The sequence below is a fragment of the Macaca fascicularis genome, chromosome 7, assembly GCF_037993035.2.
Source record: "Macaca fascicularis isolate 582-1 chromosome 7, T2T-MFA8v1.1".
Classification (NCBI taxonomy): domain Eukaryota; kingdom Metazoa; phylum Chordata; class Mammalia; order Primates; family Cercopithecidae; genus Macaca; species Macaca fascicularis.
In genome coordinates this window covers 32,278,360-32,306,138 of record NC_088381.1, presented here as the reverse complement: position 1 = coordinate 32,306,138, position 27,779 = coordinate 32,278,360, and the positions used below count along the sequence as shown (strand labels likewise).

The 27,779-nt window shown below is 40.2% G+C and overlaps 1 protein-coding gene across 3 annotated transcripts in view; it reads left to right on the top strand.

The window, feature by feature from the left end:
* NEDD4 (NEDD4 E3 ubiquitin protein ligase) overlaps positions 1–23,513 on the top strand; it is a 166,619-nt gene extending 143,106 nt beyond the window's left edge. For all 3 annotated transcript variants that reach the window (XM_005559626.5, XM_005559624.5, XM_005559623.5), the window contains 15 exons: positions 1,225–1,305; positions 1,866–1,920; positions 2,011–2,069; positions 3,389–3,454; positions 8,624–8,853; positions 10,196–10,317; positions 10,405–10,475; positions 12,288–12,383; positions 12,712–12,785; positions 13,043–13,103; positions 16,736–16,795; positions 16,878–16,985; positions 17,923–18,019; positions 20,405–20,477; positions 21,022–23,513. In XM_005559626.5, coding sequence (XP_005559683.3) covers positions 1,225–1,305; positions 1,866–1,920; positions 2,011–2,069; positions 3,389–3,454; positions 8,624–8,853; positions 10,196–10,317; positions 10,405–10,475; positions 12,288–12,383; positions 12,712–12,785; positions 13,043–13,103; positions 16,736–16,795; positions 16,878–16,985; positions 17,923–18,019; positions 20,405–20,477; positions 21,022–21,124 — 1,356 coding nt within the window. In that variant the 3' untranslated portion in view covers positions 21,125–23,513. The remainder of the gene's footprint in view (positions 1–1,224; positions 1,306–1,865; positions 1,921–2,010; positions 2,070–3,388; positions 3,455–8,623; positions 8,854–10,195; positions 10,318–10,404; positions 10,476–12,287; positions 12,384–12,711; positions 12,786–13,042; positions 13,104–16,735; positions 16,796–16,877; positions 16,986–17,922; positions 18,020–20,404; positions 20,478–21,021) is intronic.
* Positions 23,514–27,779: the final 4,266 nt, after the last annotated feature.

Sequence of the window (27,779 nt, the reverse complement as noted above, 5' to 3'; positions counted from 1 at the left end):
TTACTTAAAGGCTGGGTACAGTGACTCACGTGCTTTGGGAGGCTGAGGGGGGCAGATCACAGGGTCAGGAGATCAAGACCATCCTGGCTAACATGGTGAAACCTTGTTTCTACTAAAAATACAAAAAAATTAGGCATGGTGGTGGGTACCTGTAGTCCCAGCTGCTTGGGAGACTGAGGCTGGAGAATGGCATGAACCCAGGAGGTGGAGCTTGCAGTGAGCTGGGATCGTGCCACTGCACTCCAGCCTGGGCAACAGAGCGAGACTCCATCTCAAAAAAATAAATAAATAAAAAGAAAAATTACTTAAAATTAGCAGCTGATGAATAGATTTTGATTAATTATTAAAAGACCAACATAGCTTAAATAATACTAAAATTATTTAATAAATTAATACTATTAAGGTAATATATGTAAATTAAACCAAATAAATTGAATTTTGTTCTCTTTTTTAACATTCTGAATTGGCCTTTGATAACGTTTTTGGGCTTACCTTCCTGTTATTCAAAAATATTAATCAACCCTTGAACAGATAGCTGGCAAAATGCATGTTCTGGGGCTTAGAAATATCATGTGGTCCAGGGCCGGGCACGGTGGCTTACGCCTGTAATCTCAGCACTTGGGGAGGCCAAGGTGAGTGGACCATCTGAGGTCAGGAGTTCAAGACTAGCCTGGCCAACATGGTGAAACCCCATCTCTACTAAAAATACAAAAATTAGCCGGGCATGGTAGTGCATGCCTGTAATCCCAGCTACCCAGGAGACTGAGGCAGGAGAATCCCTGGAACCTGGGAGGCAGAGGTTGCAGTGAGCTGAGATGGTGCCATTGCATTCCAGCCTGGGTGACAAGAGTGAAACTCCATCTCAAAAAAAATCAATGAAAGAAATATCATGTGGTCCAATTTAATGTCCCACTCTTTCACCAGTTTTTACATAGAGAAAAGCCGTATGTGACACATTTCCTAAAGCGTGGGGCAAAAGAGATTACCAGTTAGTGGTGATCCCTGAGAACTGCTCCTTATTCCTTTTGATCTTATAGCCTGAGAGTGATAGATTTTAGAAGGAGAAAATATTATGTCACATATTTAGGAAATAAAGTATAAATTGACTTTTACAAGAGGATATTTTAAATATCCATTGATGCTAGAAAACATGGTAACAGACTGACTTTCATTATTTTAAAATGTGTGTGTGTGTATTGTTCTTTATTTACTCTACCAAAAAAGGAAGATCCAAGATTGAAAATTCCAGCCCATCTGAGAGGAAAGACATCACTTGATACTTCCAGTGATCTAGGGCCTTTACCTGTAAGTGTATAGAAATGTTAACCCATCTAACTTGGCTATCTCAAATATTTTGTATTTTTGGATATAGTCGTTCTTTATCAGCTATAATTAATATTATTATTAAAATGTAGGCTGGGCGCGGTGGCTCATGCCTGTAATCCCAGCACTTTGGGAGGCTGAGGTGGGTGGATCACGAGGTCAGGAGATCCAGACCATCCTGGCCAACACGCCATGTTGGCGAACACGGTGAAACCCCGTCTCTACTAAAAATACAAAAAATTAGCCAGACGTGGTGGTGGGCGCCTGTAGTCCCAGCTACTCGGGAGGCTGAGGCAGGAGAATGGCGTAAACCCGGGAGGCGGAGCTTGCAGTGAGCCAAGATAGCGCCACTGCGCTCCAGCCTGGGTGAAAGAGCAAGACTCCATCTCAAAAAAATAAAAATAAAATAAAAAATTTAAAAAGGTCGATACCTTCTAAGAATCGAATGGAATATGCAAGTTAACCATACAACCAGTGCTGTTTTTCTATCCATTCATCTAAAACCCTATCCTAACATAATTGAAATACATTCTTCATTATAGCCAGGATGGGAAGAGAGAACTCACACAGATGGAAGAATCTTCTACATAAATCACAGTATGTGCAATGCGATTTTTCGTTATGTTATTTTTTGTAATAAATTTTATCTGTGAGAAAGTACACCATTTTTCTTTTTCTTCCCTTCAGATATAAAAAGAACACAATGGGAAGATCCTCGGTTGCAGAATGTAGCAATAACTGGACCAGTAAGTCTCTCTGTGCTGATGTGCTCTGATGGGACTGTCCCCTCACCTGTCTCTTCAAAAGCAGATACTCAAGGGCATAACCCTACAGGCATTGAGAGGAAAGCACATTGGCCATTCTGTCTCCTCTCCCCCATTTCCCATACTCCAAGTCTCAGTTATTTGAAAAGATTCTATGACGTCATTATCTTTACCCTATGCAATAGCAGTGGGAGACAGGTGAGCCAGACAGTCGGAATGCTAAGGCAGTGTGGGCTGCTGAGCTCAGGTGGGTGCCTGCCACTGTCTGAACAAGAATGTTGACAGTCCTCCACAAATCAGAGAGGAGCAGAGAGTGTATCCAGATGAGGAAGCAGCAGCACCCTATCCACTCCAGGGTCATTCTTAAATTTTTTTATAGAAATCAGGCCAGGCTCACACCTGTAATCCCAGCACTTTGGGGGAGGCCAAGGCAGGTGGATCACCTGAGGTCAGGAGTTCAAGACTGGCCTGGCCAATATGGTGAAACCCTGTCTCTACTAAAAATGCAAAAAATATTAGTTAGGCATGGTAGCAGACACCTGTAGTCCCAGCTACTTGGGAGGCCAAGGCAGGAGAATCACCTGAACCCAGGAGGCGGAGGTTGCGGTGAACTGAGAGATTGCACCACCACATTCTAGCCTGGGTGACAGAGCGAGACTCCATCTCAAAAAAAAGAAAAAGAAATCATTGTAAATGCCCAGTATGTAAGACACATCCACACTTAAGTACAAATATACCATATATGATAACTGTAGTCAGATAGGAAAATTATTATCCTTTTTTATAGCTGCTTCTTCCATTTTATTCAGATTTTGTTTTGTAATTCATAAAAATAAAACTGAAGATACCTTTTTTTTAATTACTATTTACTATCTCAACATGTAGTCCTTTAATGGCTCAAAAAGGCAATTCCTTGGAGTTCAAGGAAAAAGTACGCTTTTCACATTGCCTGTTTAATGGAGAAATCACTTTGAAAGTCTCTTTAGAAATGGAAATTTTTGTTTCTAGTATTTCTCTACCTGGAAGAAATTTCCTATTTCTGGCATGCTGCATTTTGAGAATATTGCATAATGAAAATTACAGCCATAGGAATTGCTGAATATAATTTTGTCTTAAACAGAGAAATTAAATATTTTAAAGTTTTGTATTTGTTTTTCTTCTAATTAAACTTTTCTTTCCAAATATTTTTCTTTTCATGCCCTTAACTTATGTTCATAAAATACCCTGCCGGGAACTTTAAAAATTGTTCCAGAATAAAAACAACCTAAACTTCTTTATTTTTCCAAAATTTCCCACTAAAGGCAGTGCCCTACTCCAGGGATTACAAAAGAAAGTATGAGTTCTTCCGAAGAAAGTTGAAGAAGCAGGTTAGTGATGTTTGTGATAAATACTTGAGTCATCAATATATAGATGGAAAGTAATGGGAAATTTTGTTTAAAGTAATAATTTGTTCTATATTTGTAACAACTTTGAGTGAACAGTTTTTCATAGAGAAAGGATGGTTATTTTTTGTGTAGCTGTGATATATCACTACAGACCACTGATTATTTTATGTCTTTATTTTGTAAGATATTTTATAATATAGAAAAATGGCATTTAAAGTTTGCTTTCCAGAGCTCTAACCTGATGTATCCTTGTGGGGTTTATGGGGCTTGATCTTTGTAGAACCTGAGCAAGAGTGGCTCAGGAAATTATCTTCTGGCATAGTCTTTGACTCTGTTGGAGGAGTCTGGATTTGTTTTATGACTTTGTTGTTTTCTAGCGGTAGTCATTCATTCTCTACACCTTCAAATGTAATGTCTCTGCATAATTTAAAAATACAATCATGAGTGGAACTGTGCTCTTGTGACTTGTCTCCGTATGCTTATCAGTTATGTTCAGTACACTTTTTCCCATCACCACAAATGCAATATGTTTGGAACTAAACTCATCATCTGGCCATCTATTTCATTTCTGTTGGTGTCTGCTAGTTTTAGTGCCTCTTACTTGCTCATCCTGTCCTCCTCTGCCTGCAGTTTAGGAATACTACCACTAGGTGGCCATATTGGGTTATACTTTCTTGCATTCTAAGCCAGAAGCTGGCTTTCACAAAGATTCAAGATGGTGGGTCGGCTACCTCCGATTTTCACCCAGATTTTTAACAAAAATAAAACATGATAGTTTTTTTAGTGTAAACATTTTATGCCCTAATAAAATCCTTAAATATCATCAACTTTCTAAACTCATTTTTAAAGATAATTTTGTGGGCCAGGCGCAGTGGCTCACACCTGTAATCCCAGCGCTTCGGGAGGTTGAGGCGGGTGGATCACTTGAGGTCAGGAGTTCCAGACCAGCCTGGCCAACACGGTCAGACCCCCGTCTCTACTAAAAATACAAAAATTAGCTGGGTGTGATGTTACCCGCCTGTAATCCTGGCTACTCGGGAGGCTGAGGCAGGAGAACCGCTTGAACCAGGTAGGCAGAGGTTGCAGTGAGCTCAGATCACTTCACTGCACTCCAGCCTGGGCAACAGAGTGAGACCCTGTCTCAAAGAAAAAGAAAAAAGAAAAGATAACATTGTGTCAAAATTTCCCTGGAAATTTGTTTTCTACTTCTAGACTTTGGGATTTTAAATATTTGCTGATTCATTGTTCTGGTAAATATTTTCATTCTTAATGAGAATATGCTGGAGGAATAGAAGCACTAGCTTCTCCATTTGCCACTCTAAGTGGTTGAAACATGTTGTAGTATCTAATTGTTAATGTCTTCCAGGCGGCAGGAGATGGGAGGCAATGCCATTACAGGCCACAAAATACAAAAAAAAAAAAAAGATAAAAGCAATTATATTTGTTGATCTCTCACTGCATACCAGGCATTCTTCTTAGAAGTTTACATATGTTATTCATTTAATGTCTACAATAACTCTGTAAGGAAGGGACTACTATTACATTTCACAGATGAGGAAACTGAGGCACAGAGAATAGGTAATGTGATCAAGTCCCATGGTTATTAAGTAGAAAAGCTAAGTGGTCTAGCTCCAGATCCCATGTTCCTAAGCAACATGACATATCATATTGGTGACTAAGAGAATTAAGAGAGAAATTAATTAATTTGTATGGAAATTACCCAGAATGCAACAAAGGTAGGTAAAGGAATAAACATATAAAAGAAAGGGTAAAGACATGAAGTCGGCCAGGCGCGGTGGCTCACGCCTGTAATCCCAGCACTTTAGGAGGCCGAGGCGGGTGGATCACAAGGTCAGGAGATTGAGATCATTCTGGCTAACACAGTGGAACGCTGTCCCTACTAAAAATACAAGAAATTAGCTGGGCGAGGTGGCGGACGCCTGTAGTCCCAGCTACTCAGGAGGTTGAGACAGGAGAATGGCGTGAACGCAGAAGGCGGGGCTTGCAGTGAGCCGAGATCATGCCACTGCACTCCAGCCTGGGCGACAGAATGAGACTGTCTCAAAAAATAATAATAATAAATAAAATAAAATAAAAGGACATGAAGTCACTCCAGAAGGAGGGGACCAAGATCATAAGGAGGAGAAGGATAAGAATATGAATTCTCAACATTAATAAAAAAGCCCAAGCAATATTTTAAAAATAAAATCTGTATCTAGACACATCATAGCAAAAGAGCAGAACACTTAGAATGTAAGAACGTGTAGCACCAAAACAGAGAGAAAGAATATTAAAAACACCAGGTGCAGTGGCTCATGCCCGTAATCCCAGCACTTTGGGAGGCTGAGGCAGGAGGATTACTTGAGCTCAGGAGTTCAAAGCTGCACTGAGCTATAATCATGCCACTGCACTCCAGCCTGGATGACAGAGCAGTACTCTGTCTCAAAAAAAAAAAAAAAAAAAAAAAAAAGAAAAGAAAAAAGAAAAATTAAAAACCGGTGCTTGAAAGCCATGCACTGTCTTTAACCTTTTCCTCTTCCTTATTCTCAACATCTTGTAGTTAGGAATAATGATGGCTAATAATTACCATATGCCAGATACTGTGTAAGCATTTTTAATGCATTATTCCATTAAGTCTTGAAACAACTCCATGTGGATAGCTATCATTATTATTATCCCTATTTTATGAATGAGGAAATTAATCCTTAGAAAAGACATGTAACCTGTCCAAAGTCTCACTCCTAACGAATGGTGGAGTCAAGATTTGAACGCAGGACCAGATTTCAGAATGCATGCACTTGTCTACTACTCAGTTCAAACACTCAAGTTTCTCCTGTAACCCTCTCTTCTTCCACTACCATTGCTCCTTCACAGGTCCCTCTATCTTCTCTCACTGAGCTATTCCAGGGATCTTTAACTGACCAGTGTACCTCTTGTTTCTCCTCCTTAAAACCACCCTTTACACCCTGTCCTGTCAGCTTCTGAGAACGCAGCGATCTGACCGTGTGGCTTTCCTACTCACAAACTCTCTTCTCATCTGCATTCACACTGTCCACCCTCTGCTCCCAGACTGCTTTGTCATATTTTTTCGCTATAATCCCTGCTTTCTTTCCCTTCCTCTCTCTTCTTCTCCTTCTGTACCCTGTAGGTATTAAATATATCAGACCCCTCATGTATGCTGTTCCTCCATCCTTCCCTCCCTTTCTCTCTGTCTAAAGACTTCCTCTCAAAGCCTTCTTGATTGCCTCATTTGAAGTCAATAGCTCAGTCTTTTATGCCCTGCAGAACATTGCTTCCATCTCTTATCATCAGCAATTGTCCTCCTATTTTAAGTCTCAGAATTAGCAGCGTTTACACTTGTTTTTCACATATGCACCAGATGAGAAACTCCTTGAGGAAGCAACGACATCTTACCCTGTGTTTTTATTCTTTTTATTCCCCATCGTTGGCCCTACCACAATACCACCTGGCCCAAGTAGGCCTTTGATAAATGCTTACCTGCACCAGCTCCCTAGTATCCAGTCTAAAGTTACTTTTCTGCAAGCTTACCATTTTTTTAGTGACATAAGCAGTATAAGAAACTGCTCATATCATGCTTATATTGCTTATATCAACTGCTTATATTATTATGTTTCTATAGGGCTTTCCATTTTCCCTAAATAGAGAATGAAATTGATTTTTTTCCCTTAGAGCTAACCTTCTTTTTTGGAGGTGACAGAATGTTGATGGCATGTTTTCTCTTACTGGTTTCCCATGGAAATTTGCCCACGAAGTACTAAGGAATAAAATATTTAGATATATCTTTTGTAAAATGTACAAAAAGGTCTGCCTAAAGCATAGTTGTGTATATTTGTCACATAAGCAAAGAATGTACAAAAGATTAGTGAGGCAATGTAGCTCCATTAATTAAGAGTACAGACTCAGGAGCTAACACTTTCTTAAGTTGTCTTCTTCAGTTTTATATGTAAAATGAAGACAATAAGAATAGCTTTTGCATAGTGTTGTTTTAAAGTTAAATGAGTTAACCTACCATTCCAGGGGACCCATGCCTCGCTGTATTAGTCCGTTTTCATGCTGCTGATAAAGACATACCCGAGACCAGGCAATTTACAAAAGAGGTTTGTTGGACCTACAGTTCCACATGGCTAGGGAGGCCTCACAATCATGGCAGAAGGCAAGGAAGAGCAAGTCACATCTTACGTGGATGGCAGCAGGCAAAGAGAGAGCTTGTGCATAGAAACCATTAGATTTCATGAGACCCATTCACTATCACGAGAACAGTGCGGGGAAAGACCCGCCCCCATAATTCAATCACCTCCCACCGGGTTCTTCCCACGCCACATGGGAATTGTGGGAGTTACAATTCAAGATGAGATTTGGGTAGGATCACAGCCAAAACATATCACTGGCACAGTCTGTAAACGTCACCATCTGTTAATGAGTGAAGGAAGATAGACTCCAGGGAGGAAAGTAGAGGTAGGGAAAACCCTGAACAGACAGGCAGGCAACAGCTAGCAGGCAGTGGCTATCCTACAGGTCACAGAACGGTGTTCATTGGAACTTAATATGAAAAGGACTATTAATGAAATGCCTTCATGGGGGCATTACCATCACCATCAATAGCTTCTTTAGGCTGGGTGCCATGGCTCACTCATGCCTATAATCTCAGCACTTTGGGAGGCCAAAGCGGGAGGATTGCTTGAACTTAGGAGTATGAGACCAGCCTGGGCAAGATGGCAAGACCTCAGAAACTTAAAAAATTAGCCAGGCATGATGGCACGCGCCTATGGTCCAGTTACTTAGGAAGCGGAGGCAAGAGGATCACTTGAGCCCATGAGGTCAAGGCTGCAGTAAGCCATGTTCACGCCACTGCACTCCAGCCTGGATTACAGAGCTGTCTCCAAAAACCAAAAAGCTTCCTCAGATATAAAGAAGTCTATATTACTAAGTAATTAGAGAAAATGCAGGAACTCTCTCATACCGTAGAGGAAACCAAGACAATATACCTAGTTGTGTTTTCCCTGAGTATATTACGTAAGGAAAAAGAGACTTGGACACAGGGTGTAGAGGGAATGTTATAACTTCATGAGAGAGATGTTTGTGATTATGTTGAACTGATTTAAACAGTAAGTCTCTCCTCTGGATTTTCAGAATGACATTCCAAACAAATTTGAAATGAAACTTCGCCGAGCAACTATTCTTGAGGACTCTTACCGGAGAATTATGGGTGTCAAGAGGGCAGACTTCCTCAAGGCTCGACTGTGGATTGAGTTTGATGGTGAAAAGGGATTGGATTATGGAGGAGTCGCCAGAGAATGGTTCTTTCTGATCTCAAAAGAAATGTTTAACCCTTATTATGGGTTGTTTGAATATTCTGCTACGTAAGTACCTTTACAATGATTATAGGCAGAAAAAGAAAAATCACTGCTTTAAAAGTAAGAGTCAAATGATACAAGGAAAATATATGTCATGCCTGAAAAGGGCAATTTTAACTAATGTTGCTTCAGAAGTGACTTTTTTTAAAGTTGTGGTGAAATACACATTACATAAAATTTACCGTTTTAGGCCAGGTGCGGTGGCTCTTGCCTGTAATCCCAGCACTTTGGGAGGCCAAGGCGGGCGGATCATGAGGTCAGGAGATCGAGACCATCCTGGCTAACACAGTGAAACCCCATCTCTACTACAACTACAAAAAAAATTAGCCGGGCGTGGGGGTGGGCACCTGTAGTCCCAGCTATTTGGGAGGCTGAGGCAGGAGAATGGCATGAACCTGGGAGGCAGAGCTTGCAGTGAGCCGAGATCGCATCACTGCACTCCAGCCTGGGTGACAGTGCGAGACTCCGTCTCAAAAAAAAAAAAAATTACTGTTTTAACCATTTTAAATATACAATTTAGAGTCATTACATACATTCTATTGTTGTGCTGCCATCACCACCATCCAACTCTAGAACTTTTTCATCTTCCCAAAATGAAACTCCGTACCCAGTAAGCACTTGCTCCCCATTCCCTGGCAGCCACCATTCTGCTTTCTGTCCCTGTAAATTTGACTCCTCTGGGTACCTCACATAAGTGGAATCATTCAATCTTTGTCTTTTTGTGACCAGCTCATTTCACTTGGCATGATGTCTTCAGGGTTCATCCATGTTGTAGCATGTATCAGAATGTCCTTCCTTTTTAAGGCTGAATAATATTCCATTATTTTTGCATATAATGCTTTGTTTAGGCCAGGCGCGGTGGCTCACGCCTGTAATCCTAGCACTTTGGGAGGCCGAGGCAAGTGGATCACAAGGCCAGGAGTTCAAGACAAGCCTGGCCAACATAGTGAAACCCTGTCTCTACTAAAAATACAAAAATTAACCAGGCGTGGTGGTGGGCACCTCTAATCCCAGCTACTTGGGAGGCTGAGACAGGGAAATCACTTGAACCTGGGAGGCGGAGGTTGCAGTGAGCTGAGACCATGTCGTTGCACTCCAGCCTGGGGAACAGAGCAAGACTCCATCTCGAAAACAAACAAACAAAACTTTGTTTATGCATTCATCTGCCAAGGACATTTGGGTTATTTCCACTTTTTGACAGAAATTACTATTTTTAAAACCATTAAATTCAGTGGAGGAATGTGGTTCTAACAGTAGTAAACAACTCTTAAAAGAGGAAGATTATTTATAATTATTTGTCATATTCAAGTGTTTCAAATGAAGTATTTAAATGGGGTTGTCTTTACAGGGACAATTATACCCTACAGATAAATCCAAACTCTGGATTGTGTAATGAAGATCACCTATCTTACTTCAAGTTTATTGGTCGGGTAGCTGGAATGGCAGTGTATCATGGCAAACTGTTGGATGGTTAGTATTAAGTATAAACTTTTACAATGTAATTACCTGTTGTCTTTCACTTGGTAATCATCCTAAATGTATTTGGTTTTTTGCAAGGTTTTTTCATCCGCCCATTTTACAAGATGATGCTTCACAAACCAATAACCCTTCATGATATGGAATCTGTGGTATGTCTTTTTCACTTATAGTTTAGACAAAGTATAATTTAATAAGTAACTTGAACATTTTGAGGAATTTGCTTTTAATGACATGGAAATTAATATATTATGTTTCAAAATACAAATTAACTTTTTCCTCAACATTTTATTATGAAAATTTTCTAACGTTTAATAAAGATGGAAGTATTTTACCCCGCACACTTGTATATCCACTACTCACAATTGGTTTTTTCTAGATTTACTGTATCACATACTTGTCTGTCTATCCATCAGCCTATCTTAGTTTCTTCATGCATTTCAGAGTAAGTTATAGATAACAGTAAACATCCCACTAAATACTTCAATAGGTTGTACAAGTTATGTGTCTTTGGAATCAGTATTTGCATTACGATCTTTTATGATGAATATTGCATGTGTGTGTGTGTGTGTATATATATATATATATATTTTTTTTTTTTTTTGAGACAGAGTCTCGCTGTGTTGCCAAGCTGGAGTGCAGTGGCGTGATCTCGGCTCACTGCAACCTCCGCTTCCCAGGTTCAAGCAATTCTCTGCCTCAGCCTCCCGAGTAGCTGGGACTATGGGTGCGCGTCACCTCGCCCAGCTAATTTTTGTATTTTCAGTAGAGATGGGGTTTCGTGTTCGCCAGGATGGTCTCCATCTTTTGACCCCATGATCCACCCGCCTTGGCCTCCCAAAGTGCTGGGATTACAGGCGTGAGCCACTGCGCCCGACCATATGGTGTATATTTTTTAAATGGCAGTCGAAAGGCAAAGCATTATGGTTAGGCTCCTAGAAAAAAACAGAAGCCCAAGGATTAAACCCCTGACTGTAGCCATGTTGTTTCCTGTGCTGCTGAATAGCCTCACACGATGTGTGTACACATGAATTCTAGGACATCTTCCTTAGTACCAAGTTCATTTTTTATTTTCTTATTACATATTAACAGCACAAACAGTGTGCTTCTTTATAAATCGTAAGATTGCACGGTTATTTGAGTTGGTTCATTGAGCCTCTATATTTATTTAGAGATTTTTCTTTAACTCGGGCTGGGTATAAACAATGGCCTCCTCATAGCTACTTAAACATTTCACACACAGTGCCGGACACAGGGGTGCGCAACTGTAATCCCAGCACTTTGGGAGGCTAAGGCATGTGGAACTTGAGGTCAAGAGTTTGAGACCAGCCTGGCCAACATGGTGATAGCCTGTCTCTACAAAAAATACAAAAATTAGCCGGGTGTCGTGGTGCATGCCTGTAGTCCCGGCTACTCAGGAGGCTGAAGTAGGACAATCACTTGAGCCAAGGAGGTCGAGGCTGCAGTGAGCCACAATCACCCCACTGCATTCCAACCTGAGGGACAGAGCAAGACCCTGTCTCAAAAAAAAAAAAAAAAATTAAATTAAAAAATAAAAATAAAACATTATAGTCACGTAGGCATATGAGGAATGTGCTAAGTGCTCCTGGATATCCAAAGCCAAAAGTTAGGTTTTATCTGAAAACTTCTGTATTCATTCCTTTAACTGGATGATACAATCTGTACCTCCACTGCTTCCACATAAACATAGATTCTGAACTTTTCAGTAGGCACCACTTGATTGATTGATTGACTGGTGCATTTTTACTCTTGCCCTTACCATCCATCTCTTTTTGTAATACACACACATACACACATACATTTTTGTTTATGTGTGTAAGTAAAGGATGTCCATCTGACCTCTCATCTTTTACCCAATTACTCAGCCCCTCTACATATTGTTTTTTTGCAATTTCAGGTGTGTTATATGTACAAATTTTAAATACGTAATTTTTCCCATCTAGGATAGTGAATATTACAATTCCCTAAGATGGATTCTTGAAAATGACCCAACAGAATTGGACCTCAGGTTTATCATAGATGAAGAACTTTTCGGACAGGTTTGTTAATTTTGATCAGTTAAAATGGCACATAAATTGTGAAACAAATGTTTTGATGTTAATACGTACACTGAATACATTCCTAGGCTCTGTTTTTACATTTATTTTCCAGTAACAAAAACTGTCTCTCAGCAAGAATTTGTGCTTTCTTTAACATTTGACTCATTCCATATTTATTTTAGTAAAACTAATATTTTAAGTTTTCTTAGCTTTTAACTTGTGACTGGACTTAATTTAAAACACCAGGTTTCTTGTATAACTACAATATGTATACTTTTAAAATTTTTCTCAGTAAAATAACATATCAAGTTATTGTGTTTAATTTTAGACACACCAACATGAGCTGAAAAATGGTGGATCAGAAATAGTTGTCACCAATAAGAACAAAAAGGAATATATTTAGTAAGTATTTTGCTAATAATTATTTTATGGGATATAATTTTGTCCTTTACTCCAAAAAGACTCCACTTACCATCTTTCTCTGTCCCCTTGGCCAGAATCTCAGTGTTCTTTTTCTCTATCTCAATGCAGTAGCGAGCACTCATATTCAGCCTTTGCATTGGGCTCAGCTAGCCTTTAGTTTTTGTTTCTAACTAGAATAATTGTGACTCAGAATTTTGTCTTGGTTCATGTGAAAATGAAATGTTGTTTCTTTTTAGTCTTGTAATACAATGGCGATTTGTAAACCGAATCCAGAAGCAAATGGCTGCTTTTAAAGAGGTATTCGTTTTCTTTTATTTGCTCTTCCGTAATTTCATAGTATAACCCATAAGTTTCTTTTTTTTAATTATTATACTTTAAGTTCTAGGGTACATGTGCACAATGTGCAGGTTTGTTACATATGTATACATGTGCCATGTTGGTGTGCTGGACCCATAAGTTTCAAATATTGGGCCTCATCACTTCTGAGAAAAATAAGTGTATGGCTTGTTTTGTGAAATCATTCTAAATTATATTTTTATATTAACTAAATATTTCATTCAGTCATTCAAGAAGTCTAGACAATAAACATTGACAGGTCCCCTTTCCCCCAAGCCTTTTCCCTATTCCATTCCTTTCACCTTAGGACAGCAAAAGAACGAGAGTGCTTTAGGCGTAGTATAACATATTGTCTGTTTTTCTAAATAGGATCACCTTAGACATTTTGTTTTGTGACTGACTTACTTCTTTTTTTTTTTTTGAGACAGAGTCTCACTCTGTCACCCAGATTGAAATGCAGCGGCCTGATCTCGGCTCACTGCAACCTGTACCTCCCAGCTTCAAGCGATTCTCCTGCCTCAGCCTCCCGAGTAGCTGGGATTACAGGTGCCCGCCACCACGCCCAGCTAATTTTTGTATTTTTAGTACACACAGGGTTTCACCATGTTGGTCAAACTGATCTCGAACTCCGGACCTCAAGTGATCCACCCGCCTTGGCCTCCCAAAGTGCTGGGATTATAGGCATAAGCCACCGCACTCGACCTACTTTCTTCTTTTATCAGATATTTATTGGGGATATTTACATGTGAAAACATATAGCTGCCTTTCTTTGTGGCTATATTTTATTCAGAATATAAATTAGTAAGTTACTTAAAATTTCCCCAATTGGTAGACAGATTGTCAGAGCACTCATTTCTTAAGATAATTTACAATCTTCTGTTAAATAAGTATCTGGCTGGGCGTGGTGGTTTATGCCTATAATCCCAACACTTGAGGAGGATGAGGCGGGAGGACTGCTTGAGCCCAGAGTTTGAGACCAGCATGGACAATATAGGGAGACCTTATCTCTATAAAAAATTTAAAATTAGGCTGGGCACGGTGGCTCATGCCTGTAATCCCAGCACTTTGGGAGGCCGAGTTCTGGTGGATTGCCTGAGGTCAGGAGTTTGAGACCAGTCTGGCCAACATGGTGAAACCCCATCTCTACTAAAAATACAAAGAAATTAGTCGGACGTGGTGGCGTGCACCTGCAGTCCCAGCTACTCGGGAGGCTGAGGCAGGGGAATTGCTTGAACCCGAGAGGCAGAGGTTGCACTGAGCTGAGATCACGCCACTGCACTCCAGCCTGGACAATGGAGCGAGACTTAGTCTCAAAAAAAAAAAAAAAAATGAGCTTGGTGTCATGGCATGTGCGTATGGTCACAGCTACTTGGGAGGCTGAGGCTAGAGAATCACTTGAGCCTTGGAAGTCGAGGCTACAGTGAGCTATGAGCTATGATGGCACCACTGCACTCCAGTCTGGGCTACAGAGTGAAACCTTGTCTCTAAAGAGTGTGTGCGTGTGTGTGTGTGTGTGTGTGTGTGTGTGTGTGTGTGTGATCACATACTTTTTCATAAATTCCGTATTGAGTACTATGTGTATGGTGCTGTACGAGGCCAAAAGACATAAGTCCTGCTCTTAAGGGATGTATGATGTAAAGAGAGAAATGAACAGAGGCAAGCATAAAGTGCTAGGTGAGCAGAGAAGAGTGCAAACCAGGGAGGGGCAAAGGAAGGGACAAAGAAGGACTAGAGGGATTGGCCAACCATGGGGAAGAGGGAAATGCAGTTCTAGCAGGAGCAGCGTATGTGAAGTCTGGCAGTAAGGTAGGCTTTACCCACAGGCAGTTGAGTATGCTGGGTGAGAGAATGCAAGACGGAAACAGTCAGCCTGCAGAGCTAACAGACCAGCTTATACAGGGCCTGTGTGTGAAGCGGTAGAGTTTGGAGTTTTCTCTGAATTTCAGTGAGGGGGAAGGAAGGTAGCATTAAAGGCTATTAACCAGTAAGACACCAAGATTCAATTTATGTTTTAGATCATTCTGGAAGTGCCATGTAGAGCGAGTTAGAGGAGAGCAAGACTAGCAGCAGAGACTTCCCAGCAGAGTTGGGAAAGGGCTACATAATCTTGGTGAGAAATGGTAAGGAATTAAGGGAATGGTGAGGGAGTTGAGACAGGAATGGGAAGGGAATGAAGATAGTGGTGGTGGTCAGAGCTTCATGTGCATTTGAATGGCATTCAGAAAGGGAGACTTCAAGGATAGAGATGTATGGATTTGGGGCTCATTTGCCTACGTATAGTGAAGCTGCGAACTTGATACGATGGAAAATGTGAAAGGGCAGTGAAAGTGGATGGCCTGACATGTGGAGAGAGAACTGGGAACACCAGCATCTTAACTGTTGTTTTGAATGGATGGTTTATGAATGGACAGGTTAGGGCATGGGAGAAAAAAGAAAAAAAAAACAAAAAACAGGAGACTGTAAAGGAAATAAGGAAAATAACAAAGGCAGACAGAAAGATATCAAGAGCAGAGAGAGTTTCAATAGCAAAGATGGTTTTAATCATATCATACTGCAAAGAAGTCAAATATGATAAGGAATTGAATGTGTTTATTAGATATAGCTGCAAAGCCGTCTTTGACTTTTTCCAGAACAATTTCAAGGAAGCTGTAGTATAGAAGTCCGATTGCAGTGGGTTGAGTGTTAGATGGGAGGTGAGTGAATGGATATGCTAAGTGCATAACACTGTCAAGAACTTGCCTGTGAAGGGAAAAAGAGGGTCATTAGTTTTGTTTTTGTTTTTTTGTTTGTTTGTTTGCTTTAAAGGTAGATATGACTTGAGCAAATTTAAATGCATACAGAGTGAGCCAATAAAGAGAAAGAGATCTAGTGAGATGACCTCCCTGCGGAGCAGGTGAAGCACAGGTGCAGGCCTAGCCTGAAAGAAGAGGTGGCACTTCTGTCTTCCACTGCGGCGGGAAGGAGGCCATGATGGGTGTTGGTGATGGTTGGGACACAGGGATGCAGAAGCTTGAGGGAGTTCCATCATGCATAATTGCCTCTGTTTTCCCTCAAATAGAACTTACACTTACCTACGGTAAAGAAGGGGTGATGTGGAGGCTTGAGAAGGATGGCAAATTTGTTTTTTGTTGTTGTTCTTGTTGTTTTGAGACAGGATCTCACTTTGTCGCCAAGACTGGAATACCTCAGCCTCCCCAGTAGCTGGGACTACAGGTTTACACCACCATGCCTGGCTAATTTTTGTATTTTTTTGTGGAGACGGTGTTTCACCATGTTTCCCAGGCTAGTCTCAAATTCCTTGAGTCAAGCAGTCCGCCCACCTCAGCCTCCCAAAGTGCTGGGATTACAGGCATGAGCCACCGCACCTGGCCACAGGAAGTTTTAAAAATAGCCACTTTGAGGAATAAATGAGAGAACAGACTGTGCACATGTACATTTTCTGGCCAATATTGAGATCTCAGTGAAGAGCCCGTGATTGTGTAGCGGTAGAAACTTGTGTGTCTGTGGGATTCCTCCAGTGGCACCCGGAAGCTGAAGCATAGGAAAGGCCATTGGCCCTGCCCATCAGGTTTTTAAATACATCTTTTTTCTAGGGATTCTTTGAACTAATACCACAGGATCTCATCAAAATTTTTGATGAAAATGAACTAGAGGTAAGACATAACATTTTATGTTGAAACAGAAAATTTTGAACCCATTATTTTCCTTGTTTATAATTTGACATTTCTTACGTAGCTTCTTATGTGTGGACTGGGAGATGTCGATGTGAATGACTGGAGGGAACATACAAAGTATAAAAATGGCTACAGTGCAAATCATCAGGTTATACAGTGGTTTTGGAAGGTAATTTGAAACTTCTCTTTTCGTAAATTACTTTTTGATAGATTGAATCATATTTAAGTCAACTCTTGATTAACTATACTGGTGGATTACATTTAACTGACACAGAAAAATATAGAGACCAGCAAAAATGATCTTTGATTTTGTACCGTATACATGCACCTTCTGGGTCTATAACCATTACTAGGTAAGTAAAATGTTCAGAAGGTAGTAAGTGGAATGACAGGCTGAGACAGGCACTTAGTTTTCTACTAAAGTAGGGACTCTGAAAGAACTTGTAATAACCTACAGGGTATTCCTAGGGACTCCTGAGTGGCTCTTTTAAAATGTCTCATAGAGAAATGTGTATGCCATTCAATAATATTAATATAATGTGTTTTTTGAGATGGAGTCTCGCTCTGTCTCCCAGGCTGGAGTGCAATGGTGCTATCTCAGCTCACTGCCACCTCCGCCTCCCATGTTCAAGCAATTCTCTTGCCTCAGCTTCCCGAGTAGTTGGGATTACAAGCATGCACCACCATGCCTGGTTAATTTTTTTGTATTTTTAGTAGAGACGGGTTTCACCATATTGGCCAGGCTGGTCTCAAACTCCTGACCTCAAGTGATCCGCCCACCTCAGCCTCCCAAAGTGCTGGGATTATAGGCATGAGCCACTGCGCCCAGCATATAAGTTTTAAAAGTCATGAGTCATATCTCAAGAGAAATTTTGTTACTTCATTAGGTTATAATCCCATTCTAAAAAGTTGCCATGTAGCCTTACAAATAAAGTTTTCAAGAACTTTATAACCCACCCATAAATAAAAATTTAACTAAAAGAAACATCCACATCTAGTAAGGGATTGTTACTATTCTAGCTAAATTCTGATAGCTTATGTTTCAGGATAATTTGTTTACCTTTTTCCCAGTGCTGTTCCCTAAATGATGTTTTTATCTTATTCAGGCTGTTTTAATGATGGATTCAGAAAAAAGAATAAGATTACTTCAGTTTGTCACTGGCACATCTCGGGTGCCTATGAATGGATTTGCTGAACTATATGGTAAGGATTTTCCATAGATCATTAAAAAAAATGGAGTGATGCCTATTGTCTTTTTCATGGCTGATGAATCCTCACGCTTCCATCATTTACTAACATTTAGCTTAATTTTAAAAAGAATTAAGATTTTGAAAGTGATATCATTAGAGACACTAGAGTAGGCTAAAATATATTTGCACCTTCGAATCAGATAATAAAGGGGAAAACTGGAAACATCAAATGACTTACGAGTCACTTTCCCTTCTTTAACTTCAGATTCTATGCCCCGTGTGCGTCAGTTACAGAAAAAGCATTACCTTGGCCGGGAGGGGTGGCTCACACCTGTAATCCTAGCACTTTGGGAGGCCGAGGCAGGCAGATCACTTGAGGTCAGGAGTTCAAGACGAGCCTGGCCAACACAGTGAAACCCCATCTCTACCCAAAAATACAAATATTAGCTGAGCTTGGTGGTGTGCACCTGTAGTCCCAGCTACTCGGGAGGCTGAGGCAGGAGAATTGCTTGAACCCGGGAGGCGGAGGTTGCAGTGAGCCGAGATTGCACCACTGTAGTTCAGCCTGGGTGACAGACTGAGACCCTGTCTCAAAAAAATGAAAAAGCATTACTTCTCATGTGATAGTTCAGGATAGCATTTGAAGTTTCACAGAATGTCACTAAGTGTATTCAAGTTGAATACCTTTAGGGAAATGCTGGACTAAACAAAGTTAAATGGATTTCTTCAGGACTTGTGTAGAACCTTTACTGTTAGAAGAAAACAAAAGCATTGTTTCCCAAACTTATTTGATCATGAAATCTTTTTTTTTTTTTTTTTCCTTTCAAGATAGGGGTAGAGAATCTCGTTAGGCTACTATTTTTCATTTCCTGGGGGGAGCACCGGGACTGGGGAGAAGAGTGCCCATATCTCTTGATTTTTAGAATAGTTAATGCAGTTTTCAGTAAAGTAAGATTCTGTGTATTCTATCAAATTATTTTTCAGTTGATGTACAAAACTGGAGGTGTGTTTTGTTTAAAAGTGCCGTTTCTGATGTAGATTGCAGCAACTTTTCTCACATTGATTCATATTCTGTTTATTGGAATGATATTTACTTGCTTTTAAGGATACCAAGAATCCAAGAATAAATCTTTTAGAAAGGATGTAGCTGAAGTGGGAACCCTACTCAGAACAACGAGTAAGATTAGGATTGTCCTGGGGATTAGAAGTCGGGACTGCTGCCTAGGAAATCGCTAAGCTGAATTTGTTGTGCAAATAGAAGCTGACCATCTGATGGGATAGCTAAACCCTTTCTTCATGGCAAATCTGGTCAGCTTGCCAAGCCTCATTAATGTGTGTTTGCAGAACTGATCAAGCAGCTGCTACTTCTCTACCTAGAGTAACCACTCAAAAGTGGTTAGCTTTGCCACGGACCAATTCAGTCATTCTTTGCCTAATTGGACTTCATAGCCTCTTTCTTTTTCGTGGTTTCACCTGATTCCCCTTCCTCTCTCTTCTCTGCCTTAACCAGTTGGTAGTGAAAAATAAAGGCAGGGCAAACAAATGCCCCTTTCTGTCTCTGGCCTCTCTTCCCTCTTTTATGTAACCCAGCCCTATAACCATCCACTGATTTCATGCACTGTTTGAAATTTGGGGCAGATATGCCACACATAGAGCCAGAGTTGTTTGTGTTAGAATATAAAGTCAAATTCTTATGTATTTATAGAAATAAGTTGTTTCAAAATGTTAAAATTACAATATTAGATAGCCAATAAAAAGTATGTTAAGTTGGCTAGGTGCAGTAGCTCATGCCTGTAATCCCAACATTTTGGGAGGCCGAAGCAGGCAGATCACCTGAGGTCAGGCGTTCAAGACCAGCCTGGCCAACATGGTGAAACCCCGTGTCTACTAAAAATACAAAAATTAGCTGGGTGTGGTGGCACGCACCTGGAATCCCAGCTACTTGGGAGGCTGAGGCACAAGAATCATTTGCACCTAGGAGGCGGAGGTTGCAGTGAGCTGAGATCATGCCATTGTACTTCAGCCTGGGTGACAGAGTGAATGGCTTGTGGCCAGGAGTTCAAGACCAGCCTGGGCAACATAGTGAGACCCCCATCTCTACAAAGTGAATTTTTTTAAAAGTTAGCCAGGCGTGGTGGTGCACACCTGTAGTCCTGACTACTCAGGAGGCTAAAGCAAGAGGATCACTTGAGCGCAGGAGCTTGAGGCTATAGTGAGCTTGAATCATACCCTTGCACTCCAGCCTGGGTGACAGAGGGATACCCCATCTCTAAAATATAAATAAATAAACAAACCAGATTAGTTCCCTGTGTGTGTAGGTTCTACACTAGAAAAAGTTTCCATATGCCTGAAGATCCCTGTAGAGAGTAAATGAAACCAAATAAATTCTTCCTTATAGGTTCAAACGGACCACAGTCATTTACAGTTGAACAGTGGGGTACTCCTGAAAAGCTGCCAAGAGCTCATACCTGGTAAGCAGTTGTTTGGACCTTGATAGAACGAAGCCTATCACTCAGAGAGTGAGGTTCCTCTGACTGTTAGTCTAGCTACAGCAGGGCTAGTCTCCTCTGTGTTATGTCGGTGGCAGGTTGGATTAGGGGTAAGGAGGAGTTGGTGACACTAACCCAACGAACGTGTGTTTTGTTACCAAGTCAGCCCGGGCTTGAAGTCCAGGTAGCTGAAGATCAGAGAGATCCATCTAAACTGAGTGCTGAGTGATGGGCTGTCCCAAGAGGGGCTAGAACATTCCATTTTGGAGGTTGAAATGGCAGAGGAACTCAGACATTTGGAAGATGTGGTGGGGGCAGGACTCCACAAGGAGTCATGCAGAGTATCCATGTCCAGAACCCAGTCCTACATCTTACTTCTACCCCTGGTGAAAAGACGTATTTTGGTGGTGGTGGCACATACTCATCATGAATAGCAGCGTTGCTCTGTTTGCCGCTATTTCAGTGTCTTTCAGTGGTACCTGCTTTTTCAGTGTCTTTCATAACCAGTTCCTCTCTCTTCTTCCAGTTTTAATCGCCTGGACCTGCCACCTTATGAATCATTTGAAGAATTATGGGATAAACTTCAGATGGCAATTGAAAACACACAGGGCTTTGATGGAGTTGATTAGATCACAAATAACGATCTATAGTGTTTTCACTGCCATAGTTTTATAACCAAAATCTTGACTTAAAATTTTCCAGGGAACTACTAAAACGTGGCCACTGATTCTTCCCAGATCTTGAAGAAAATCATATAAAAAGCATTTGAAGAAATAGTATGACAACTTATTTTCAATCACTTTTAAATAATGTGTTGCATTTACACAGTTGTTTCATTCTGTCCTTAGAGTTAGGTGCCTGCCTAAAGCCAGGTACCACCACGCCTGGCTTTAGAGTTCACGCAATAGGATATAAGTCCTGTATGACTTAAATAGTGAATTTTGTCCTTAACATTTACCTCTTGTATAGTATCTGCCAGGCAGTTTTTTCTTAAACTACTGAGATGATAACTGTGAAATATTTGTGATAAGTGTCATGTGTGAAAAGTTTGATGCATTTTGAGATGGAAAACTGAAATTTGAAAAAAGAAATACTTTACTATTGAGTAAACTACAATATATTTAGTGCTACTCGCAGCTATTTATTATTTTGTACACCAGCCTTATGCACCTTACTGCCTAGATTTTTGGAAAAAAACCTTGGAAAGTGTGTTACCTATATTTCCAGCCAACTCACAGAAAAACTGTTTACTTCTTCACTTTCAAAATATTTGGCTTTTGTTAATATGCAGTTTTTACTAAACAGGTGGTTCATAAGACATGTGAAGCAAATCCATATTTGCAATGGGTAAAAAGTATTAAAGCCTTTTTCTCTTGCCTGCATATCCTCTTGACCATTGGCATAGTCATCACTTTTTCATTTTAGTGTAGTTAGAAGAATTCCTTCTTCAAACATTAAAGATCCACAGAGCAGTATTTCTAAGTATGCCTTGAAGAACTAAATGAAGTGGATAGCACTTGCCTTTACTAGACATTCTTTACACTTGTACAATTATGTAGTAAATGTATGTTTACAGGGTTTATTATGTTTACAGATTAAGCTAATTTCTGTAGTCGCCTTTTTATATTTTTAGTATCACTCTAGTAAAAAAAACCAAATGATTTGTTTAAAGTAACCAAAGAGTTGTTATAATGCATAATTTGTATTAAATGTATTACTATTTCTTATGCCTTTTAAAAATACTGTTTACAGTGAAGACAATGTTTTTATTACAAATCCAGAACTCTCTAGGCAAAATGCTACAGTTCGAATCTTCCTTTAACCAAACTCAAGTACATAAAGACCATGTACATGTATTCGTCAAATATGTATTGAATGCCGCGTGCATAGCGCTGCGCTGTGCTCTGGGGGAAGAGTTGTCAGCTTCAGAGAAGCTGAGTCCTGATCCTCAAGGAATTTGCAGATGTGTCGATGAGTTTGTAAAACAATCAAAAGTAGGGGTAAGCAGAATAAGGCAAAAGGGAAAGTGTTCCAGGTTCCAGCACACCTGCAGAGATAAAGTATGCCAAGACTGTATTTATATTTCATACTTACATTGTTTCATCCTTATATTGGAGTGATTATATAGAAAATGCTCTTAAAAAGATTAAACCTATTTCTCAGTATGGTATCTTGGTGATTTAGGAATAATTGTAAATATATGTTGTGAATCTTCTTAAATATATATATATACACCCTGTGAGAACTGTAAAAAGTACCTTGGTTCTTGGTTTAAGTTTGTTGGGGTATAACATCATGAGTACTCATTAGCACCTGATAGAAATCTGAAATACGACAGTAGCAAAAGCACTTTCTGCTTTCCAAACACCGCATCATCAGCATGGTTTAGGGGAAGCAATTCACAGATTAACGTACCCTGCGTTTTGTCTTCACCATTGTCAACCAGCAGTCAAGGATGAGCGCCAGGTATAGTCCTGGTTTGATCTCTCACCAGCCATGTGAACTGAAGCAGCTTACTTAACCTCTCTGGATTCATATTTCTTCGTCTGTCAAATGAGAATAATCATGCCCACCCTCAATGTCATGCCAGATTGTCATAAGTTCCAGACAGATGAGAAAGCAAAAAGTACTTTGTAAAGTGTTATACAATCAGAAGGTGCTTTGTGCTGACCGTCAGATTGTGTCAAGTCAGGTGTGCAAATTGACCACACTCCCAAAGAATCATTTAAAAGTAAAGTGACTTCTAAGAGACAAGGAAGTAGGAGCATATCTGATATTAAATATATAAATAAATATAGATACACATGTGTATATCTGTATATGGATCTTACCATCATAATTCATTTTCTTCGTATCAGCAAAGTAATAGTAATGTGGGCCAATGCATTTTGGAAATGTCCTCATTATGTAGAATGGAATGTGAAAATTATTTTTGTTTAAAAAGGATTTTGCTGCAATTATTTAAATATTATGTTTGTGAAGTATCTAAGCATGAGAAAATACAAAGCTTTCTTTTTATCTGGCTGATACTCATTTGGATGATTCTGTGACTCATAGAACACGGTGTTAATGAGACCAGACTCACTGCCACCAGTCCCCAGCTGCAGACCGTCATCCCCTTCGTCTCCTACTGGGGGCTCATGGTCCGGAAGGAATGTGTATCAAGCAACACAGGCTGTTATCCCATATAGAAAAGTGTCTCAAATGCATTCTACTGCTGGACAGTCAGTAGGATCATTTTCATAAAGCAAGGACATCATGTGTTTCTAGAAATTATAAGCATATAACTTTAACCTACAATCTCTAATTTAAAAATTGTAACATAAAATTGTATTACAAATACATTTCATCAGAACTCAAATTTAAATGGTGTTTATTTTAGGTTTTTATTTATAATACTGAAGTTATTCCATATAAGTATCAAGTTAAACACAATTCATTTTGATTACAAACTGTTTGACTTTTTAAAATCTTCTGATATGGTAAATATATGTATCAAGATTGATGTATCGAAATTTATTGCACACTTTAAAGTATAAAATCACTTTTTAAAATCTTGAATCCACAAATAAAGTTTATTCTGATTAAAAAAATAAAAATAAAAACACAGCTGTGGTTCATTATAAAATAGGAGTGTTTCCAAGTCAGTATGCTGGGTGATGTCTTCTGGTCTAGTTCCTTACAGCAACATGTTAAATTCTCAATGCAATCCTAAACTTATTACCTGATGAACCAACATGATTATAAACTCTCAACCACAGATAATCAATTTCCACTTTACAAAAAGGTCATATTGCGTAAGTCTGGTTGTTAGTGAAATATCCAGAAGATAAAATTAACAGTTAAAAATGGACTGGATTTCAGGCACCTTGCTGCTCATCAGAGAAGCCAGTCTTGTAGCCAACCACTATTTATAACATTTCTATGAGAAAAAGAGTTCCGAGTGTTAATTCAGAACGAAGTGTCTTTTCCTCCTTCCTCTCAGGCATGAGAATTAGTTTCCCAGTTAGAAGGGAGTCCACTCCCACCCACTCAAGCCAGCCTGGGAAGGTGCTGTTCCAGCCCCACGTTTCTGCCACAATCGAGACCATAGCTTTTAATTCGGGGGGCTCAGGCCATGGCCCTCTGCTTCCACCCTTCGTGTTCTAGCCAGCTTGGACGGCAGCTAACCCACACCATGCCCCACTTGTACAAGAAGTCCTTGTTTTGCTGTCCATCACGGCAGATATTTATTTTATAAATGATATTAAACTAAGATATTAGAATGTCAGGACCTCACTATGAAGAGTCTTAGTAGATTTTTGTGTATTTTCCTTGTAAGTTAAAGCCTATCACTACACTAGCCTCCTGCTTCTGTTCCACTCATCTCTTCCCCTGCAATGCATCCTACACAGTACCTCCATCACAACCAGTGTTTCCTTTTTAGCACACAGATTCGATCAGGTTACTGTACCACCAGAAAACCTGAGAGCTCCCCAGAGCCAAAAGCATGAAGCACAAACCCGTTAGCATGGAGGCTGGCATGGAGTGCAGTCCATCCTCAGCCTAAGGTCTCAGTTCCACCTTCCATCATACCTCACTCAGGCGCCCTTGGTTCCCCTCCGGATCAGAGTCCTTCCAGCCCCTAATCACTGCAGACTCAGTGCCACCTCAGTGCTTTCGCTTCTCATGTCTACTTGAGTAAGTGACTTCACTTTCTGGACACAGTGGAAAGGTGCTGTGGCCTCAGCAGTTGGTATATACTAGTGTAGAAGACATTGCATTACACTTCTTTGTTTACGTAATTCTGTCCTACAAACTTCTGGGCAGTTTGAGGACAAACACAATTCTGTATCCATCTTTTTCATATGTTCATTTCCCAATGCAAATACTGGATGAATTTGAGCTTAAAAAGACTATTTGTGTATAGAATCCATTTGGGAGCACGTATGGTGTGCCTGGAACTGCAAAAGTGTGCAGGAGCTCTGTATTTAGGTGGACATTGGGGACTACGTAAATATTCAAGCAGAGAGGGAACTTGATTGAAATCCTGCTGAGTGCGGGGTTCTGCAGTAAACACTTTATGTGGATCTCATTTAATCTTCATAAAAACTCAGTGAGGCAAGTTTTATAGGCTCAAGGACAAGTAAGACACCTAAGGCCACACAGCTTGTAAACTCAGTGGATTTAGGAACCGCAACAAAGAAAAGCTATGGAATCCAACAAATTACCAAGATGTATCCATTTTCTTGGGCTGCACAACAAATTGCCATAAACTTAGCAGCTAAAAACAATACCCACTTATGATCTCAGAGTTCTGTAGGTCACAAGTGCACATGGTCTTAGCTTAGGGTTCTCTGCTCAGGGTCTCTCAAAGCCAAAATCATGGTGTCGGGGCTATTGCCTGCATCCACAATCTTTCCGATTATTGGCAGAATCCAGGTCCTAGTAGCTGCAGGTCTGAAGTCCTTGTTTTCTTGCTGGATGGCAGCTGGGGGGCACTCTTAACTTTGGGACGTCGCCAACATTCCTCATGGATTGGCCCTTTCTCCCTCTTCAAGCCAACAATGCCTCTCATGCTTCTAATCTCTGATTTCCCATTTGGCTGCCCTCTTCTGCCACCAGACTGAGAAAGTTCTCTGCATTTCAAGATTTATTTGAATAGATCAGACCCACCTGAATAGTTTTCCTTTTTGAAAATTGACTGTACTGGCCAGGTATGGGGGCTCACGCCTATAATCCCAGCCCTTTGAGAGGCCGAGGCAGGTGGATCACCTGAGGTCAAGAGTTTGAGACCAGCCTGACCAATATGGCAAAACCCTGTCTACTAAAAATACAAAACCTAGCCAGGCGTGGTGGTGCATGCCTGTAATCCCAGCTACTTGGGAGGCTGAGGCAGGAGAATCACTTGAACCCGGGAGGTGGAAGTTGCAGTGAGCCAAGATCATGCCATTGCACTCTAGCCTGGGTGACAAGACTGAAACTCCAACTCAAAAAAAGAAACAAACAAACAAAAAAACCCATCTCAAATAAAAAAAAAAAAGAAAGAAAGAAAAGAAAATTGTACCTTAGGCAGAACACAGTCATGGGACCAAGATCTTATCATGTTCATAAACAGCACACATTAGGAGGATGAGATATTTCCTAGATCATTACTAGAAAATTCTGCCTTCCACACAAGGTAAAGGCTAAGGATAGAAAAGGATAATGGAGATTCACCTTGAAAAACACTTACATATATCTGATTTTATAATGTGCAGTTCATTTTTCCCTTTGTCAGTGGAAGGCCAGCTAGATAAACTAATGCTAACAACAGCCAGTAAGATTCCACTTCAGCAGCTGTAAATTCACAAGTCACTATTCTCAGATGAGCCATCAATTCGTATTTTTCTCAATACCAGAAAGTTGCATTGGCCTGAAATTATATTCAACTCATCCTTACAATCTTGCTTCTTACATAAAGAGAAATGAAAAGCCGTCATTGCTCCTTTTACTGGGAAGGTTGGTGTCTTTCCAGTGAAATCATGGTCAGGATTATGAGGTGGGTCCAAATCAGACTAGAGCCATGAAGGGAAGAAAGCAGTTCACAGCCCAGAGCTGCTATCATTCTCTGCAGATGTGTTTAGAACTGCTTTAAATCTCTGGAGAGAAGCGCAAGGGAGGGCCTCCAAAAGCCCAAGTAACTGAAAGTTCCTGTGCAATCATATGACTCTCGAACAAAGTTTTTTCTCCTCGTGAAATTAACCAAAGATTAAAGCCGTAACTATAGGCTCATGAGCTATACTCTATTCATTATTTAGGTCCTGACTTAAGTTCTCTTCTGAAAAATAATCAATTATTATCAAGGCAAACATCATGCCTTCTTGAAAGTTGTTTTTCTGGAACAAGAATATTTTATAAATGAGAATTTCAAGCGTATTTTCTCAAACTAATAGGAGGTAATGAGCACAGTGAACTAAGATAATCTCAGTTTAAACAAACAGGATTTTCACTGATGCTGGACTTGAAAACACTATCCAGATTAATGACTTTGTTAATACCCAGTCACTGGGCATAAGTCCAAGTGTAGCATAAATATTCTTCCAGACTTGATGACAGTGAAATATCCTATGTTTAGCCCTCTGAAGGGATAACCAAATTCTCAGTGATTGATGGATGGCAGCCAACTAGGTTCGCTTTTTTAGTATTGCTGTTTGTTGGAATGGGGTCATGCTTGTGAATGGATAGTGACGGTGTGCGGTTTTATGAGGAATTCCGTAACATTTTATCCCTGTCTACCCCTTCAAAAGAAGTGTGAGAAGAGAA